At 48.1% G+C, this 19,626-nt stretch overlaps 6 protein-coding genes across 6 annotated transcripts; 3 read left to right on the plus strand and 3 right to left on the minus strand.

Annotated features, from left to right (window-relative positions):
- Nucleotides 1–338: 338 nt before the first annotated feature.
- Nucleotides 339–1,428, plus strand: EDB91DRAFT_1085241 (HAD-like domain-containing protein; the record flags this gene model as incomplete). Its single annotated transcript, XM_041315875.1, has 7 exons — nt 339–462; nt 514–556; nt 627–684; nt 752–854; nt 908–1,002; nt 1,055–1,119; nt 1,170–1,428. The coding sequence occupies 7 exons, from the start codon at nt 339–341 to the stop codon at nt 1,426–1,428; spliced, it is 747 nt and encodes a 248-aa protein (XP_041173255.1).
- A 4,831-nt stretch (nt 1,429–6,259) lies between these two features.
- EDB91DRAFT_1252386 (uncharacterized protein) lies at nt 6,260–6,811 on the plus strand (the record flags this gene model as incomplete). The annotated part of the gene is made up of 4 exons (XM_041323505.1): nt 6,260–6,281; nt 6,335–6,404; nt 6,448–6,504; nt 6,553–6,811. The coding sequence occupies 4 exons, from the start codon at nt 6,260–6,262 to the stop codon at nt 6,809–6,811; spliced, it is 408 nt and encodes a 135-aa protein (XP_041173256.1).
- Nucleotides 6,812–7,404: 593 nt separating this feature from the next.
- On the minus strand, nt 7,405–9,118 carry EDB91DRAFT_737112 (uncharacterized protein). Its single transcript, XM_041328239.1, has 3 exons — nt 8,560–9,118; nt 8,094–8,497; nt 7,405–8,041 (listed from the first exon to the last, which is right to left on the minus strand). The coding sequence occupies exons 1-3, from the start codon at nt 8,617–8,619 to the stop codon at nt 7,513–7,515; spliced, it is 993 nt and encodes a 330-aa protein (XP_041173257.1). The 5' UTR covers nt 8,620–9,118; the 3' UTR covers nt 7,405–7,512.
- A 2,749-nt stretch (nt 9,119–11,867) lies between these two features.
- On the plus strand, nt 11,868–12,407 carry EDB91DRAFT_737148 (uncharacterized protein). The gene is made up of 2 exons (XM_041328240.1): nt 11,868–12,149; nt 12,200–12,407. Exons 1-2 carry the CDS (start codon nt 11,954–11,956, stop codon nt 12,295–12,297), a joined length of 294 nt encoding a protein of 97 aa, XP_041173258.1. The 5' UTR covers nt 11,868–11,953; the 3' UTR covers nt 12,298–12,407.
- Nucleotides 12,408–12,786: 379 nt separating this feature from the next.
- On the minus strand, nt 12,787–14,792 carry EDB91DRAFT_737230 (uncharacterized protein). Its single transcript, XM_041328241.1, has 5 exons — nt 14,700–14,792; nt 14,554–14,596; nt 13,897–14,503; nt 13,432–13,834; nt 12,787–13,379 (listed from the first exon to the last, which is right to left on the minus strand). Exons 3-5 carry the CDS (start codon nt 14,372–14,374, stop codon nt 12,851–12,853), a joined length of 1,410 nt encoding a protein of 469 aa, XP_041173259.1. The 5' UTR covers nt 14,375–14,503; nt 14,554–14,596; nt 14,700–14,792; the 3' UTR covers nt 12,787–12,850.
- Nucleotides 14,793–17,243: 2,451 nt separating this feature from the next.
- EDB91DRAFT_1155705 (uncharacterized protein) lies at nt 17,244–18,357 on the minus strand. Its single transcript, XM_041319604.1, has 4 exons — nt 18,323–18,357; nt 18,046–18,260; nt 17,835–17,959; nt 17,244–17,801 (listed from the first exon to the last, which is right to left on the minus strand). The coding sequence occupies exons 2-4, from the start codon at nt 18,250–18,252 to the stop codon at nt 17,297–17,299; spliced, it is 837 nt and encodes a 278-aa protein (XP_041173260.1). The 5' UTR covers nt 18,253–18,260; nt 18,323–18,357; the 3' UTR covers nt 17,244–17,296.
- Nucleotides 18,358–19,626: the final 1,269 nt, after the last annotated feature.

A 19,626-nucleotide genomic window follows, 5' to 3' on the forward strand; every position in this document is an offset into this window, starting at 1 on the left:
GTGAAACTTGTTTTCAGCTAGCATATGATGGCGATTAAATTTTTACTGCGACTGGTCTAGGTGGTACCTCCATCGTTAGTTTTCGACATACGCCACACTTCCGCGCCAAAACAGCGATGGGCTCGTGCATAGCTAGCCGTCACATGTTCATACATAAAATATGGATGCCACCTAAACTCGATACCTAAACGCTAGCTTGATGGGTAGCCTCCTTATTCACCTGCACCTACTCGTGTGCAGTGATGACGCCATGTGACCAGACACTGGCACCAACTGGTCCCAGACTCCCAGGAACTCCCACCTCAACCTTGTCGTCCCTTGGAAGCACGCCAGCGATCATGACCAACCTCGATCTCCGCGAGATAGAGGCTTGCTTGTTTGACGTATTCGGTACTGTCCTCAACTGGCACAGCACAGTCACTCGCCAAGTGGCCCGCCTTAGCAAGGAGCTGATTCTCGAAGGTAACAGATCTTCATCCTCGTAAAATGCTCTACCCTGATCGCTACCATCAGGCTCACAGGATGCCGTCGATTTCGCCGAAGAATGGAGAGCTGGGTATTATGCTCATGTGCAAGTCCATCGCTCTTAGATCTTGGTGTCTGGTTTATGACATGCCCGTTCACAGCAAAAGAGTAGCCCAGGGAGGGGAGGGTACTTTCAACGCAGACATCATGCATCGCCAGGTAAGTAACTCGGACTTGAGCAGACTCAAACGTGCGTGCACGTGACTCCCATCTAACGATATCGCAGATACTGGATCATATGCTCACCACCCCGCGCTGGTCTCATCTTACAGAAGTTTGGGTGGGATCCGATCGTGAAGAACTGACCATGATCTGGCACAACTTGGACGGTGCGAATCTTCAGGGAACCTGTATACAAGGCTAGCTAATCACCCCTTAATAGCGTATCAGGACACTATCCCCGGCCTGACAGAACTCAAACGTCACGTCTATATCCTCGCTCTATCTAACGGAAACTTTAAATTACTTCTCGATCTGGTAATTGAGTAACGCAGTACGCATCAGAAATTTTACTTAACTAGCACCACAGGCAAAGAACCAAGGTGTTCCCTGGGATGGTATCTTCTCATCCGAAATGTTCGGATCGTACAAGCCGTGCGCCTCAATCACTTCTACATCTGTCTCTCATCCTAATGTCCAAGCAGAAACAAGGAGGTCTATGAATCTGCAGCATACCACCTTTCTTTGCCTCCTCACAAGATAGCGATGGTCGCTGCGCACAAGTTCGACCTCCTCGCCGCCGCCAGCGTCGGTTTCAAGACGATATATGTCCCAAGACCTGCTGAAGATCCGCGCGAGGTAAGGGAGAGTATGCGTAGCAAGCAGGACGGCGGTGAGGTGGATCTTGTTGTTAAAGATTTTCAAGAGCTGGCGAGGCTTATACGTGAATCTCGAGAAAGTTGATGAAGCTCACAATTCGTACAGACTTTGTATGTCCTTGGCATATTTCAGAATTACTACTTGCCCATTCCCATTACAGCGTTGCAGAGCGAGGCAAATACAGAGGGGTATCGTCCTTAGATATCTCTGTTTGTCATGGGACAATTACGATATCTCTGATGTCCTGACGTGCGCTGACATGTGATGCATGCGATGTCTTTGCACAGATGTTCCTCCAGAGAGAGCCACTTTCACTGAATTATCCCGACTTCGACAGATCGGGGGACTTTCACGAGCCTGCCAAGCGTATTTCCAGCAGCAGAGGATATGCATTCTCGTTATCTTCCCTGCGCATGAGGCTCCTCGGGACTAGGTTGATCTGACGTACTTCGCTAAAATGTACATGTGATGCTTATCTCCCGTGATCTGCGTTAATGCTCTTTTTGTGTTGTGTCAATTCCTCTTCGATTGTGCGCACGCTGCGTATCTAGATGGCGTCCTACCCACATTTCCTCCTACGGAATCACGTTCGTTGTTTCATAATCGTGCAGCATGGCTTTGCTTTGATCTTCGAGCGTTGCTCGTGTTGAATTTACGGGCTGCTATGCACTAGGTTCGAACGTATCCAAGTCATACCCGCTTCGCACCCCTGATTGCAACATAGTGATTCCAAAAGAGCAAGGCGAGTTATTATAGTACATGACTGCGATGTAAGAAAACTACAAATGTGGAAAAAACTTGGTCCAAGCTATTGTATCATATACGCCAGACGGCAGTGATTGCTAGACTCGTAACCATTCTGCCTACGTGCGTTTTTGAGATGTGTGTGAATTTTGCCACTCGAGCATCCGTGGTAGTATACGCCAGGCTGGTCACGAGCCTAAGTGATTGCAGGCTTAGGATCATAAGTACAATTAGTGTAACACGTGCAACAATATACATAAAAGAGCTGATGATTGAAGCAACAATTAAGGAAATTATGATAATCTTAGTTAGAGTGGAAGATGAGTTATCAATGCCAGACCACAAGCCGGAAAGAAGAAGGATAGGTACCGGTCATCAGGCCTCAGGAAAAATACCCTTGACTACACGGAGCTATATAGTCAGTTTAGTACCTGTAGCCCAATGTGTCAAGTACCTACTACACACAACTACATAATCACACGGTTAGCTATATAGCGCTACAGCAACTCCTGTAGTAACCAGCTACAGGTGCTACAGACTACTACAGACTACTACAGGCGCTACATAGTACAACAGGAGTAGCTTATTCGAGCTACAGTAACCAGCTACAGGCGCTACATAGTACAACAGGAGTAGCTTTATTCGAGCTACAGCCAGCTACACACTGCTACTATAGCTCTCACCAATCACGCCAGAACCACAAAACAACGAAATCGAATGTATTCAAGGCGCACAAGCATGCATACACTCGTGAAAATCCAAGGGCCTCCTAAAGTGTCAATCATCACCAACTTCTACACCTTCACCATCCTCCTCTCGCGCTACCCGAGTCTCGAATTCATACTCTCGAATTGCATCGACGAATACATCATCTGGGTGTACAAATCAAAGTCAATACACGTTCATTACAAGTAAACTGAGATCAGGAAAACTCTGAGTACTAACCCCGTCTTGCATCGTGACGCGTAAACCAGCTGGTTTATGTAAACCTGTTGTTGAGGAATGAGAAGAAGCACAAAAACTTGCTGCCTACACACGTTCAGCCTAGGCCTGATGGTGAAGTGCAACGATGTCCAAGCTGCTCACACGCGCATTCATTCGACTGCTGCAGATCGAATTGTGCGCGGCACCAGGCGCTCCATCGGGTCTGCAGCGTCCGACTCTGCACTCTTGTATCTAGGGTTCAGCAAGTGCAATTATGAAGGGACGCCGCAGGGGATGACAGTGAATGCTAGTATCGTTGAAAATTAACAATGTATGCCGGGTCCTCTACTTACTGGTGTGAGTGTATGCTTCTTCGTTTTAGTTATGGGTAGACAAGCCAAAGTCAATATTCGTCCCAAGCAAACCTAGATTACCCAGTATATTGAATTAAGCAGACGCTTATCCAGTATTGCAACGTGAGCGCTTGAGCGTGCAGCTGCTGTATGTGAAACTTGATATAGATACTCAGTCCTCAAAGACCCGGGTGGGCCAGTAGAAGCCACAGACATGAGATGCAATATTTATTTGATCGATAGATGATGATGATAGTATACTGAATCCAATTGGTGCCGAGCATAAGGTTTCTTCATATTCCCACGACGAAGCTCAGTTTGAGCGCTACGGTCAGCACTACAGCTGACAGCCTCATGTACACTTTCCACTTCGTCTACAGACGGTTTACTTAGTCCTCGAGAGTCAAGATGCACCTCATTTTGTTCACAGCTCGCTCTCGATCAAGTCATCTGCACCCCGAGTCGTTCTGGTCTGTCGTCCAAATCGAATCTTGATGATTTTGCACGCGCATGGCTGTGGGCCGTCGCAATGAACCGTTAATGGACATACTCAAAGTCACCATAGACGCCGTATCTGAAGAGATCTCAAGCAGCCACTGCATCCGACGAGGAACCTGTCAATTCCTCGAGCAAGTCGCAAACGAATGTTAGATTGACTTCTGATTGTCCCACTGTGCGGATGCATAACTCGCAAGCCCAATCGTTGACCCCGTTGCTATGCGGATGATGTTGAGCTAAGGAACGGGTGATGACCGAGTATATTGAAGGTGGCACATTCAAGGTCTTGCAGGTACAGGCAAGTTGCATTACTATCTCGGCTGCTGCTGAACCAGAGGTCGACTAGCACGCGCCATGTATTACTTTGGCAAGAGGTACATTTCCACATATTATATCTGCAATATTGCTGATTAGTTGTTTTCCCTAGCATGATCGCTCTCCACCATCTGTTATATCTATCAAGAGTTCACGTATGCAGTGGTAGCCACGCCCTCGCACCAAACCTTTCTGTCCTGCTGCGCGGCATGTTGTACATTCAGGAACATCCAAACTCGTCGAATTTTTGCCGACCCTCACTCGTGAGCACATCGTAATTGAGGGAGTCGAGGCATGCGATTGGATGATGATGATGGCGCTTGTGAACATTGGAGTCATGCTCGAGTATAGGCGAGTGGCATGCTGCGCAAGTGTGGTGGTGTAGATCCTCGCATAGGCGGTGCCATGGTAGTGCGCATAAGAGTCACGCGTGCCCAGAACGCCTGTACGTGTATGGCGATGCCTTGCGATATCCTGTCTGACGTGAATAGCCTCCAGTGTTACCAGTAGAAACTCGTGTGGTCTTCGCAATCCGATCTGGAAGGCCTTGCCCTTCGTCCGTTCAACTTTGAATTCCAACTTCACGACCGCGGTCATCTTGGCCTAATCACGAGGTACGCTGATTGGATTTGTGGAATGTTCGATACCTTGATACGATCTTCGCCACCGTATCCTCGTGCTACCTTGAGCGAGCATCGATTGAATATTCTCTAACAGTGAGCGGTGGTCGATGCTGACATGTGCGCCATTCCCCGAGTATTGATACCGCCGTGGGATGGTGTCGGGCTGTCGGAAAGTCTAGGAACACAGATATTGGATGTACAGAGCGGAGATGTTGAGGCGGACGAAGGTGGGACATCATTAAAGATTTTTCTTCTCTTATGTAGAGACCTCACATCGGAAGGCACGCAAGATATCGATCTAGCTTCGGGAAGAATATTGTAGGAGGCACCGCTCAAGGAACGGAAGTGATATGAACCCACCATTCATCTGGGAGCAGCACATCAGCTGATGAACTTGTGCCTATGCAAGAACTAACCTCGATGGTGTGTTTTGAACACCGTGCCCTCCGTTCTCCCACATAAGGCATATACTCCGGCTGGTAAGCACTTATTGATTTTCCAATGTTTCTCACAAAGCTCACATTCATTTTTGCAGCCGCAGCTGCTTTGGTATCTCTCTCACTGCTCTAGATCCCGCCGAAGGCGATTGGGCGGTGATTTCAGATTCGATGCAGATGGCTGTTGCACCTATTCATGTGCTCGTGACGCGGCTTGAGAAGGTGAGGATCTGCCCATCGATCATCGTTATCCAGGCGCGTTTTCTACACACGGTACACTTCCACGCCAGAAAAACGATAGGCTTGTTCGTGCGTAGCTAGTTATCAAGTTACAGTTGCATGTTCATACATAGGATATGGATGGCACTTGAACTTGATGCCTAACTTAGCGCTAGCTCGATGGGCAGCCTCCTTCAAGTTATCATCCACTCGTGTGCAATGATGACGTTATGTGAATAGACACTGGTACCAACTGATATCGTCTCAGGAACTCCCTCCCCAACCCTGTCGTCCCTTGAAGTACTCCAGCGATCATGACGAGCACCGAACACCTCGTCCTCCGCAAAATAGACGCTTGCGTGTTCGACGTATTCGATACGGTCCTCAACTGGCACAGCAGTTACCCACCAAGTGGCCCGCCTTAGCAGGGGGCTGTTTCTAGAAGGTAACAGATCTTCATCCTCATAAATCTCTATACCGATCTCGTCTACCAGGCACACAGGATGCGATCGATTTCGCAGACAACTGGAGAGCCGGATATTATGCCCATGTGCAAGTCCATCGCTCTTAGATCTCGAGTTCGGGACCGTGACCTGCACGTTGCCACATCAACAGAGTAGCCCAGGGCGGGGAGGGCACTTTCAACGCAGACATCATGCATTGACAGGTAACTGGTATTCAAGCAGACTCACACTTTCGTGCACGTGACCTGTATTTGCAGATATTGGATGATATGCTCACTACCCTGCGCTGGTCTTGTTTTGCAGAAGTCTGGGGGGGATTAGATCGTGAAGAGCTGACCATGATCTGGCACAACTTGGACGGTGCGGATTTTCAGTGAACCCGCATACAAGGCTGGCTAATCACTCCTTAATAGCGTATCAGGACACTATCCTCGGCCTGACAGAACTCAAACGCCACGTCTATATTCTCGCTCTGGTAATTGAGTAACGCAGTACGCATCAGACATTTTTCTAACCAATGACACAGGCAAAGAACCAAATTTTTCCCTGGGATGTCATCTGAAATGTTGGGATCGTACGAGTCGTACGTCTTCATTACTCTTCTATCCATCTGATCCTAATATCCAAGCAGAAACAAGCAGGTCTATGAATCCGCAGCATCCCACCTTTCTTTGCCTCCTCACAAGATAGCGATGGTTGCTGCGCACAAGTTCGACCTCCTCGCCGCCGCCAGCGTCAGTTTCAAGACGATATATGTCCCAAGACCTGCTGAAGATCCACGCGAGGTAAGGGAGAGTATGCGTAGCAAGCAGGACGGTGGTGAAGTGGATGTTGTCGTTAAATATTTTCAAGAGCTGGCGAGGCTTATACGTGAATCTCGACAAAGTTGATGAAGCTCGCAATTCGTACAGACTTTGTATGTCCTTGGCATATTTCAGAATTACTGCTTGCTCATTCCAATTACAGCGTTGCAGAGAGAAGCAAGTGCAGAGGGGTATTGTCTTCAGATATCTCTGTCTTCCATAGACAAAATGCAGACCATTACAATATATCTAATGTCCTGACGTGCGCTGGCATATGATGCATATGACGTCCTGGCACAGAAATTTCTCCTGAGAGAGCTACTTGCACTGAACTATCCCGACCTCGACAGATCGGAGGACTTTCACGAGCCTGCCAAGCGTGTTTCAAGCAGCAGAGGGCATGCATTCTCGTTATCTTCCCTGCGCATGAGGCTCCTCGGGACTAGGCTGATCTGACGTACTTCGCCAAAATATTTATATGATGCTTATGTCCCGTGGTCTGCGATAGTATTCTTTTGTGTTGTATCAACTCTTCGATCGTGCGCACGCTGCGTATCTAGATGGCGTCCTACCCACATTCCATCCCACGGAATCGTGTTCGTTGTTTCATAATCGTGCAGTATGGCATTGCTTTGATGTTTGAGCGTTGCTCGTGTTGAATTTATGGGCTGCTATACACTAGGTTCGAACGTATCTGAGTCGTACCCGCCTCGCACCCTCGATTGCAACATAGTGGTTCCAGAAGAGCAAGGCGAGTTATCATAGTACATGACTGCGATGTAAGAAAACTACAAATGTGGAAAGAACTTGGTCCAAGCTACTGTATTATATACGCCAGACGGCAGCGATTGCAGGCTTAGAATCATAAGTACAATTAGTGTAACACGTGCAGTAATGTATATCAAAATGCTGATGATTGAAGCAACAAACAAAGAATTTCCGATAATCTCAATCAGAACGGATGATTTATCAATGCCAGACAAAATAATGCCGGAAAAAAGAAGGATAGGTACCGGTGAACACATGATCATAAGGGATGCTGCACGCCATAACAGCTGCTCCGTCTGTCTGTGAAACAAAAAATTCCAACCCAGACAATGTATCCCTCCAAACACCATCCCACAGAAACATCCAATGAGAAGTATGGTATGACCATGATACTCACCATATCCACCTAGAGACGGAACCCGACGTGAACGGGCAGCACGGGGGGAAATGGTGACTCTAATGCCCATAAGACTCGTAATGGGATAGACAAGATAGACGAAATAAGGACAACAGTCACAATAAACAGGCACATCTTGTATATCGTCGTTGCTAGAATGTAGGTGAATCAGAACAGCCTCGAGCAAGAATATTATCAACATACTCGTAGGCTAAGTTGCTCGGTGGAGATGCAGTTGTTTTCAAATGAACAGTATAAGGACATCCTACATCCTTAGGCTTCTTCCACCAAAGGCAATAGGTAATGCAGGTCAATGCCGATACAGCCAGAGTGTCAACTTCAAGCAGTGTGATTGGAAGGTTCTGGGTGTAACGGGCGACGAGCTGGAGGACGAACCACACGAGCTGGAGAATGGCAATGCCTTTGGAGAGTCCATCACCTTTGCTTCGATCTTCTATCTCTGTCTCCGTGATGACAGGCATGTCCATGGATCCCTTACGAACAAAGTTGAGAAGTTCATTGGGATGAAGAGTGGCTCGTGGCTTGTCATTGACATAGAGCATGAATCCACCCATCCATGCGAAGAACCCATGCGTCACTGGTCCATTCTGTCAAGGTATCAGTTGAATGTTAGTTGCCGCTGACGAGAGGGTCTGAGCATGTAACCGACCTCGAAAATTGCGAACCGCAGCTTTGGGAGCACTTCCTTCATCCGATTCTGAAATTTCATGAAGCAATGTAGCTGTACTCTCTGACTATATCTCCATGGTCGCCATTGGGCCTGGGCATGTTGCGAACCAAATTCATCATTAAATTTCTTTGCAGCTTGCACGAGCACTGAAAAACTGCCGCGCGGCCCAGGTGATCATGAGTTCTGGGAGCGATCAGCGCCATGACCATGATTAATAGACGACGAGAGGTCATGGCAAGTTTTCCCCTCTTTCATGCCCGGAATGTTCGGGTGGATGGCAGTCCATGCGCACTGCGAAGAGTGTTGCGGCGCAGCTCCATAGGATGTCCCACAAAGTTCTGGTGTCACTGCAGGATGGACAGTCACTGACGTCGGGGGTAGGGATAGAAGTGCCATTGAGGCTCGGTTGTGAAGCGTAAACAAACGGTATGTATAACAAGGATAGCCAAGGGTATGAGGGCTCATGGTGATGTCTAGAGCATACATCTGTTCATTTTCCGCACCTCTCTTGTATGGATCGTGGTCGCATGCATGAGACGTAGTTTAGGGCCCATGCCTCGTAAGCCTAGCATGGATTATCACTGGTGCTGGGAATCATGATGGCACTGTGCACGTTCATGATAGGCTGCGCAACGCTCAATGCATGCTGGTCGGGGACCTTCCGAAGGACGATGTGTTAATTCATGACAAAGTGATAAGAAAAATCTCCGTTAGTACATATTCAAGATCGCAAGCAAACTGAGATAGGGAAAAACGCTTGACGTGGCGGGTAAAACAGGTGGTGTATGTGACCAGTTGTGGAGAGAGGGAAGGAGTACAAAGGTTGGCTACAGCACCGCTACGCCTGCGGATTTGGACCGGAAGTAAGACCACAAAAACGTGTTTAAATTGCTCATACACGCATTCATTTCGACTGAGAAGCCACATGACCAGACGCGTGAGACTCAAGAAAACTCTCTTAGTAGACCCATTTATTCATTTGGACGACTGGAGGAGCTCCACGGCAGGAGTTGAGATGATAATCATGTACTGGTGGCAGGTGCCGAGCGTAAGGTTCCTTCACATTAATATTCCTACGACGAAGGCTCAGTCTAAGCGCTTCAGCGCCGTATCTGAAGCAGCCGCTGCATTTTCCCACGAGGAACTTGTCAATGCCCCGAGCAAGTCGCAAACGAATGTCAGATCGACTCTTCTGATCGTCCCACCGTGCGGATGTATCACTCGAGAGCTCAGGCATTGGCACCGTTGCTGCGCGGATGATCAATGTTACGTCAGGGAACGAGTGATGACGAAGCATATTGAAGGTAGCATGCTCAAGGTCTTGCGGGTACAGGCTTGAAGTTGCATTTCTATCTTTGTTGCTGAGGTCGATACAGCACGCACCGTGCATTACTTTGGCAACAGGTACCATTTCACAGGTTCTATCTGCAATATCGTTGATTAGTTATTTTCCATAGCATGATCGCTCTTCACCATTTGTTATATCAATGAAGAGTTCACATACGCAGTGGTAGCCTCGCCCGCACACTAAACTTCCCGCATTGCATGTTGCACATCAAGAAACATCCAAACTCGCCGACTTCGTTCCGACCCTCACTCACGATCCCATCGTAATTGAGGGAGTCGAAGCATGCGATTGGACGATGATGGCGCTTGTGAACATTGGAGTCATTCTTGACCATGGGCATTCGAGTGGCGTAGGTACTCGCTAGGCAGTGCCACAGCACTGCGCATCAGAGCAGTGCTGCGCCAGAATATGACGGTGAAGGGAAACACATGTACGTGGATAGCAATGCCTTGCGATCTTCTGTCGGACCTAAATCTACCTGAAGAACCTCCAGTGCTACCGATGGAAATGCATGTGGTCTTCGCATTCCGATCTGGAAGACCTTGCCCTTCGCCCATTCGACTTTGAATCCCCACTTCATGGTCATGGCCGTCTTCTTAGTCCAATCACGAGGCACGCTGAGTCGATTTATCAATGCTGATATGATCTTCCCTAGTTTTTCGCCACCGTATCCTCGTGCTACCTTGAGCGAGCATGAATGCAACATTCTAGCCCCTAATAGCATGTGGTGGCCGATGCTGACATGTGCGCCATTCTCCGAGTATCGATACCTCCGTAGGATGGGTCGGAAAGTTTAGGAACACATATTGGAAGTGCAGAGTGGAGATGTTGAGGCGGACCAAGGCGGGGCCATCACTCTCGTGGAGAGACCTCGCAGAAGAAGGCGCGCAAGATATCGATCTAGTTTCTGGATGAGTATTGTAGGAGGCGCCACCCGAGAAACGGAAATGATACAAGCCCACCATTCATCTGGGTGCAGCACAGCAGCTGATGAGTTTGTGTCTATGCAGGAACTTACCTCGATAGTGTGTTTTGAACGCCGGGCCCTCTGTTCCTCCACATAAGGCATATACGGCGGCTGGTAATCACTTATTGATTTACTAATGTTCCTCACAAAGCTCACTTTTATTTTTGCAGCTGCAGCTGCTTTGGTATCTCTCTCACTGCTCTAGATCCCGCCGAAGGCGATTGGGCGGTGATTCCAGATTCGATGCAGATGGTTGTTACACCTATTCGTGTGCTCCTAAGTGAGGATCTGCCTAATTGACTATCGTTGTCCAGGCGCGTTTTATATATACGCTACACTTCCGCGCCAGAACAACGATGGGCTTGACCATGCATAGCTAGCCGTCAAATGAAAGTTGCATGTTCATACATGAATATGGATGCCGCTTAAACTTGATGCCTAAGCGCTAGCTTGATAGGCAGCTTCCTTCAAGTTACCATCCTGCATCAACTCGTATGCAATGATGACGCCGTGCGACCGGATACTGGCACCAACTGATGCCGTCCCAGGAACTCCCACCCCGGCCTTGTCGTCCCTTGAAGCACACCAGTGATCATGATGAGTACCGAACACTTCGACCCATAGAAGCTTGCTTGTTCGACGTATTCGTTACCGTCCTCAACTGGTGCAGCAGTCACTCGTCAAGTCGCCCGCCTTAGCAAGGGGCTGATTCTCGAAGGTAACAGATCTCCATCCTCGTACAATTCTCTCGCCCTGATCGCATACATTAGGCTCACAGAATGCGGTAGATTTCTCAGAAGACTAGAGAGCCGGATATTATGCTCACGTGCAAGTCCGAGTAATACAGTACGCATCAGAAATTTTACTTATCTAGCACCACAGGTAAAGAACCAAGGTGTTCCCTGAGATGGTATCTTCTCATCCGAAACGTTCGGATCGTACAAACCGTGCGCCTCAATCACTTTTACATCTGTCTCTCATCCTAATGTCCAAGCAGAAACAAGGAGGTCTATGAATCCGCAGCATACCACCTTTATTTGCCTCCTCACAAGATAGCGATGGTGGCTGCGCACAAGTTCGACCTCCTCGCCGCCGCCAGCGTCGGTTTCAAGACGATACATGTCCCAAGACCTGCTGAAGATCCACGCGAGGTAAGGGAGAGTATGCGTAGCAAGCAGGACGGCGGTGAAGTGGATCTTGTCGTTAAAGATTTTCAAGAGCTGGCGAGGCTTATACGCAATTCGTACAGACTTTGTATGTCCTTGGCATATTTCAGAATTACTACTTACCCATTCCCATTACAGCGTTGCAGAGCAAGGCAAGTACAGAGGGGTATTATCTTCAGATATCTCTGTCTTTCATGGACAAAATGCGGACCGCTATAATATCTCTAATGTCCTGACGTGCGCTGGCGTATGATGCACGTGATCTCCTGGCAGACATTTCTCCTGGGAGGGCCACTTTCACATAATTATAACTCGACAGATCAGAGGACTTACACGCAATCGAAGAGCTTGTCAAGCGCATTTTCAGCAGCAGAGGATATGCATTTTTAATATCTTGATACACATGAGGCTCCTCGGGACCGGGCTGATCTGACGTACTTCGCCAAAATGTACGTATGATGCTTACATCCCCGCGTATCCGCGTTCATGGCCTATACCAAACCTATACTGCTCTTTTGTGTGTATCACTCCTCGATTTTGCGCGTGCAACATATCTAAATGATGTCGTAGTCACATTCCACCCCATGGAATCGTGTTTGTTGTTACTTTATAATTATGTAGCATGGCTTTGCTTTGATCTTTGAGCATTGCTCGTGTTGAAATTACGGGCTGTTATACACTAGGTTCGAACGTATCCGAGTCGTACCCGCCTCGCACCCCCGATTGCAACATAGTGGTTCCAAAAGAACAAGGCAAGTTATCATAGTACATGACTGCGATGTAAGAAAACTACACATGTGGAAAAAAATTGGTCCAAGCTACTGTATCGTATATGCCAGACGGCAGCGATTGCAGGCTTAGGATCATAAGTACAATTATTGTAACACGTGCAGCGATATATATCAAAGCGCTGATGACTGAAGCAATACCCAAGGAAATTTTGATAATGAAAATCAGAGCGGAAGATGAGTCATCAATGCCAGACATAAAAAAGCCGGAACAAAGAAGGATAGGTACCGGTGAACATATGATCATAAGGGATGCTGTACGCCATAACAGCTGCTCCGTCTGTCTGTGAAACAAAAAATTCCAACCCAGACAATGTATCCCTCCAAATACGATCCCACAGAAACATCCAATGAGAAGTATGATAACATCATGATAGCCACCATATCCACCTAGAGACGGAACCCGATGTGAACGGGCAGCACGGGGGGAAATGGTGACTTCAAAGCCCATAAGACTCGTAATGGGATAGGTAAGATAGGTGAAATAAGGAAAACAGTCACACCCCAATGCATGTGTTATATTGCTCTCGCTAGATTACAGTTTGATCAGAACAATCTTGAACAAGAATATTATCAACATACTCGTAGGCTAAGTTGCTCGGCGGAGATGCAGTTGTTTTCCAATGAACAGTATAGGGACATCCTACATTCTTAGGCTTCTTCCACCACAGGCAATAGGTAATGCAGGTCAATGCCGATACAGCCAGAGTGTCAATTTCAAGCAGTGTGATTGGAAGGTTCTGGGCGTAACGGGCGATGAGCTGGAGGACAAACCACACGAGCTGGAGAATGGCGATGCCTTTGGAGAGTCCATCACCTTTGCTTCGATCTTCTATCTCTGCCTCCGTGATGATAGGCATGTCCATGGATCCCTTACGAACAAAGTCTAGAAGTTCATCAGGATCAAGAGTGGCTCGCGGCTTGTCATCGACATTGAGCATGAATCCACCCATCCACGCGAAGAACCCATGCGCCATGGTCCATTCTGTCGAGGTATCAGTTAAATGTTAGTTGCCGCTGACGAGAGGGTCAGAGGATGTAACCGACCTCGAAAATTGCGAACCGCAGCTTTGGGAGTGCTCCTTTCATCCAATTCTGAAATTTCACGAAGCAATGTAGCCGTACTCTCTGCTATATCTCCATGGTCGCCATGGGCCTGGGCATGTTGCGAACCAAATTCGTCATTGAACTCCTTTGCAGCTGCACGAGCACTGAAAAACTGCCGTGCGGCCCAGGTGATCATGAGTTCTGGGGCGATCAGCGCCATGACCATGATCAATAGACGACGAGAGGTAATGGTAAGTTTTCCCTCTTTCATGCCCGGAATGTTCGGGTGGATGGCAGTCCATGCGCACGCGAAGAGTGTCGCGGCGCAGCTCCATAGGATGTCCCACAAAGTTCTAGTGTCACTGCGGGATGGAGAGTCACTGATATCGAGTGAAGGGACACAAGTGCCATTGAGGCTCGGTTGTGAAGCGCACACAAAAGTGACGCATAACAAGATAGCCAAAGGTAGGAGGGTCATGGTGATGTTGAGGTTGAGAGTATATGTCTGTTCATCCCGCAAGGGCCGCACCTCTCTGTGGGTGTGTGAAACGCCAGGTTTAAGCGCCAGAATACGCTTATGATAAGGCTGCGCAACGTTTAACACATGCTGGCAAGACATGTGAACTATATGTTGATACTCGGTGATGTGACACTTACCTCATGTCCCAAAAGCTGAAAAAGAAACCACGATCGTCCGCTTCTGTAATGATGTGTTAGTTATGACGAGTTATAAAAATCTAAGTCAATACATATTCATCGCGAGCAAACTGAGTTCGGGAAAATTGAATCGAGTAGATACTCACCCCGCCTTGCATCGTGATGTGTAAACCAGCTGATTTATGTCTTGTTGAGAGATGGGAAGGATAGTGCCCGGCGCTAGGCGCTCCACTGGATCCGACTCGGAGTTCTTGCACCAGGGTTCAGCAAGTGTAATTATGAAGGGGACGCGCCGCAGGGGATGGTGAATATCATTGAACATTAACAACCGAGCCCCCTACTTACTGGTGTGGATGTAGTCTTCTTCGTTAGTTATGAATGGTCGACGTAGACAAGCCCAAGTCAATATTCACCACAAGCAAACCTGGGTTACATAGATCGAATTGACTCGTTCAGGATGAGCGTTTGAGCGTGCAGCTGGTGTATGTAACTTGAGACTCAGTACTCAGAGATGGGTGGGTCACCGAAGCCACACAGTGGCCAGACGTGACACTCTAGATGCATTCATTTTGACTGGTGGAGGAGTTATGAGGGGTTCCGCTGGACAAATGAGACAAATAAATTCAATAAAGAATCCAATTTTCGAGCCAGAAAATCTACTTACTGCTTCATGCCAACTTCAAAGTTCACACGCCAATTGATTATTGAATCGTTGTCAAACGTCCAACTTTCCAAGTTTTTGCCGCAATGCACATCGACCAATCTATAAATACCCAAGCAGCCGCAGTCAAGGCCCATCAAGTGATCCATAGTGTCCACTGTCCGTGCGCATGCCCTCATTACTATCCCAGTCGCTGAGCGCTGAGCCACGAGGTTGACAAAGATCATGTTGTTACTTGGGCAGAAGGTTGGATTTCCCTTGTATGTGGAATCAGCATCGCTGATCAGTTGCTCTGTCTCTCAAGAGTTCATGGACGGTTGTAGCCAATCGTTGGAGTGGCGTACTGCGCAACAGAGGTGGTGTATATCCTTGCGTAGGCGGTGCTACGGTAGTGCGCACGAGAGCCGCCCGGCGCCGGTGATGATGGCAGAGAAAAATACATGGACGTGGGTGGCAATGCCTCGCGACCCCATGTCCGAAGCAATATAGCCTATTGAACCTCCCGTGCCATTGAAACTCGCTGTCGAAGGCCTTGCCCTTGCGTGTAGTTCGGCTTCGAATTCCAACTTCATGGTCACGGTCGTCCTCTTTGCCCCATCACAAGGTAGGCTACGTCAGGTTATGTAATGTTCGATACCTTGACACGACCTCGCCTAGTTCTTCGCCACCGTATCCTCATGCTACTTTGAGCGAGCATGGATTAAGTATTCTAGCTCCTGCCGGCGAGCAGTGGTCGATGCTGACATCTGCACCATTCCCGAGTATCGATACTACCGTGTAACGGCGTGGGTCGGTCAGAAAGTCTAGAAACACAGATATTGGAAGTGCAGAGTGGAAATGTCGATGCGGATAGTTCTCGACGCAGGCGAAGGCGAAGGCGAGGCGATAACTGATGGCATCATTAAAAAATAGACAAAGGTTGAGAGAGCTCGCAGTGGCAGGCGTGCAAGAGATCGATCTTGATGACGCTTCGGGGAGAGTATCTTGGGAAGCACCGTTTAAGACGGAAGTGATACAAGCCAACCCTTCGTCTGGGTGCAGCTGATGAGTTTGCGCTTATGCAGGAACTAACCTCGATGGTGTGTGTTGGATGCGAGGTTCCATACCTGCATCTAATACTCACAATCGAGGTCATGCCAGGGACATGCTACGTTCCTCATATGACATGGAACACCGGCTGGTAAGTACTTATTGATTAACCAAGATGTTCCTAGCAATGTTTACATTTGATTTCGCAGCTGCAGCTGTTTTCGTATCTCTCTCACTGCTCCAGATCCCGCGGAAGGCGATCGGGTGATGATTCCAGACTCGATGGAGATTCTCGCTCCTGTTCATGTACTCGTAACGTGGTTTCTGAAGGTGAAGATCTTCCTAATCGAGCGTCTGTGAGTCTGGTAACTGACTAGTAAGATATGACTGGTGACTATTGCTGAGATCGCGGTCATCCTGATATGATACATTTCACCGCATTGCATAATTCTGTGTCGGTCGTTTTGTAATGCACTGGGCTCGGGCATACCCCGCAACGTTCCAGTCTCCAGAACAAGTCGCACTGATGAGATCATGTCCGACTCGACAGATCGGGAGGGTTTTTATCTGGATGCGACCCATCCAACTTCTTACTACTTCTGCTTCCGAGCACATTCATGCTGAATCGACGTGTCGCTAGATGTGCTCCATGACTGCCGTACTTCACCCTTTGTGAAGGGTCATTATATCGATGTCGTCGAAGGCCTTCTTGCCAAGTACATATTTACCTGTGGTGGTGGATATAACTTCTCCATATTATCCCTGTCTGTGAGTCCCCTCAGGACCCTTCCGAAGTGCTGTAATTGGGGAGCGCTGACGAACGTCGCCAAGATGATCGTATGATACTCACATCCCCTGAGCCTGCATTCGTACTGTTGTTTTTGCGTTCTTCACTAGTAGATGTTGTAATAACATTTCTTTCACGCGAAGATCATCGGACATTGCTCTTAAAGCGAAATGGCGTGCTGGTGGATGAACTGGACCTCCAGTTTCGACGTCGTGATCAGAAAAGCCAGGCAAGTTATCATATTTCATGAATGTAACATCAGGAAACTAGAAATGCGGAACAAACTTGTTCCAAGCTACAGTATCGTATACGCCAGGAGGCAATGATTGTAAGCTCTGCATCATAAGTACAATTAGTGTAATGCGTGCAGCGACGTATATGAGAGAGCTGATGCTTATAGTAAAGACCATGAAATATGCGTTATAATCATCTACAAAGGTCAACCAACTGCAATAGCAAAACAGGATATAAATACATAGTGGTATACACAGTACCGCAAGGGAAGCCCCATGCCATAATGTCTGCTCCGTGTGTTTCTGAAACGAAAAATTCCAGCCTAGGCAGTGTATTCCTCCAAAAACAATCCCGCTGAAACATCCGATGAGAAGTGTGATTTCGCCATGATACTTACCATAACCACCTAGAGATGGAGTCCGACGCGAGTGGACAGCTCCGGAGGAAGGTAGTGATCCAAATCCCATGACACTAATAACGGGATAGACGAGATAGAAGAACCAGCCTCCACCACTGGAGAATGATAAATCTGATTTGCTAGAATAAAAGGGAAATGAAATACTTTCAAACATTGAAGAATGGCGACATACTCGTAGGCTAAGTTGCTTGGCGGAGATGCGGTTGCTTTCCAATGAACAGCATAAGGGACGTCCTACATCCTTGGGCTTCTTCCACCACAAGCCATAGGGAACGCACTGTGAGAGCAGCTACGGCCAGGGTGTCGATTTCAAGCAGTGTCATCGGAAGGTTCTGGGCGTAACGGGCCTATCAGCTGGATGACGAACCATGCCAGCTGAAGAATGGTCACGCCTTTGGATAGTCCATCACCCTTACTTCGATCTTCTATCTCTTCCTCCGTGATGACAGGCATGTCCACGGATCCCTCATGAACAAATTGCAGGAGTTCATCAGGTGTAAGAGTGGCTCGCGGGATGCCATTGACGTAGAGCATGAATCCACCCATCCACGCGAAAAACCCGTGCGTCATTGTCCATCCTGCAAAACCATTGGTGGAATGTGAGGTACCGCTTAGCAAAGAGTCTGAGCATGTAACCGACCTCTAACGTCCTTTGCGGCTTTGCGAGCACTAAAATACTGCCGCGTGGCCCAGGTGGCCATGAGTTCTGGGGCGATTAGCGCCACGACCATGATAGATAGACGACGACAGGTAATCGTAAATTTACTCTCGTTTATACCCGGAATGTTCGGATGGACTGCAGTCCACGTACAGGCGAATAAGGTCACAGTGCAGCCCCAGATGATGTCCCACAAGGTTCTTGTGTCGATACTGGATGGAGAGTCGCGGACATCGAGTGTAGAGATACTGGTATCATTGAGGCTCGGTGCTGAGGCAAAAACAAACGGGATGTATACTAACAGGACACCGTAAGATAGGAACCGGAGGATCATGTTGAAGTTGTCTAAGAGCGTACATTTGTTCATTTCGCTCCTCTCTTTATGAGCATGGCTGTATCATGACTTGTCGTGACGCACCAGCGTTAAGAAGCCTCAATAGTAAATACTTGTACCATGAATCACGGTGAACGTAACCGGCCAAGGGAACCCTAGATCTATGGCGCTGAACACTGCAATCAATGCTACTGCGGAAGTATGATGCGAGGAAATGACTCAGTGTGCACTATGTGCAATTATCGCTGCAACTCACTTGCAATAATTCTTGCACCTAAATGCAAGTGTGCTTGGTTTGGGTGGGGTATGGGAATTTGTACCGTAGTGGACTTGAACTTGGAGGCTCGAAAACATCGAAATTTGGTTCAATTAACGTGCCATCCCCTTGATTGTGACCTGGAGAAATTGACATGGGGGCGGTTCTCTGGCTTTGACCAACTATACGTGTCAGCCAACCTGCCATCGGTAACATTTTCTTTGTCCGAGTTAAGTACTGGCTCTGGCGCTGAGCTTCAACACCCGTCTTCTTGCGGGCTCCAGAAAGACAGGTTTGGTAGCTTTTTCCAGTGGGCGTGACGCCCAAACCGTGAACATGTTTCCAAGGGACCCAGGACCAACTTGCTGTAGACACAAGTCCAGGTAGAAGTTCGAACCAAGCCGTATTCGATAGAGACGTGATGTGGATGCACAGTCTCTCAATAGGCGCGCATTTCGAATTTCCGACTTCCCATCCCAACATTTCCAACGAACGCTCCGAGTCGGCGCTCAATTGCATTATTTCATTCACAGCTCACTCTCGATCATCTCCAAGACTGTTTTCTATGCATACTCGCTGAGCCTACTATATCCTTGTTCCGATCTCACCAGCTGGACGCTCAGGTTGATAAGCTTGCGCGCGTATCATATGGTGGCGGCGGCGCCGGCAATGAACCGTCACGAACATGACTGAAAG

This window comes from Suillus paluster (genome assembly GCF_016628075.1).
Source record: "Suillus paluster strain FC165 chromosome Unknown EDB91scaffold_67, whole genome shotgun sequence".
Classification (NCBI taxonomy): Eukaryota; Fungi; Basidiomycota; class Agaricomycetes; order Boletales; family Suillaceae; genus Suillus; species Suillus paluster.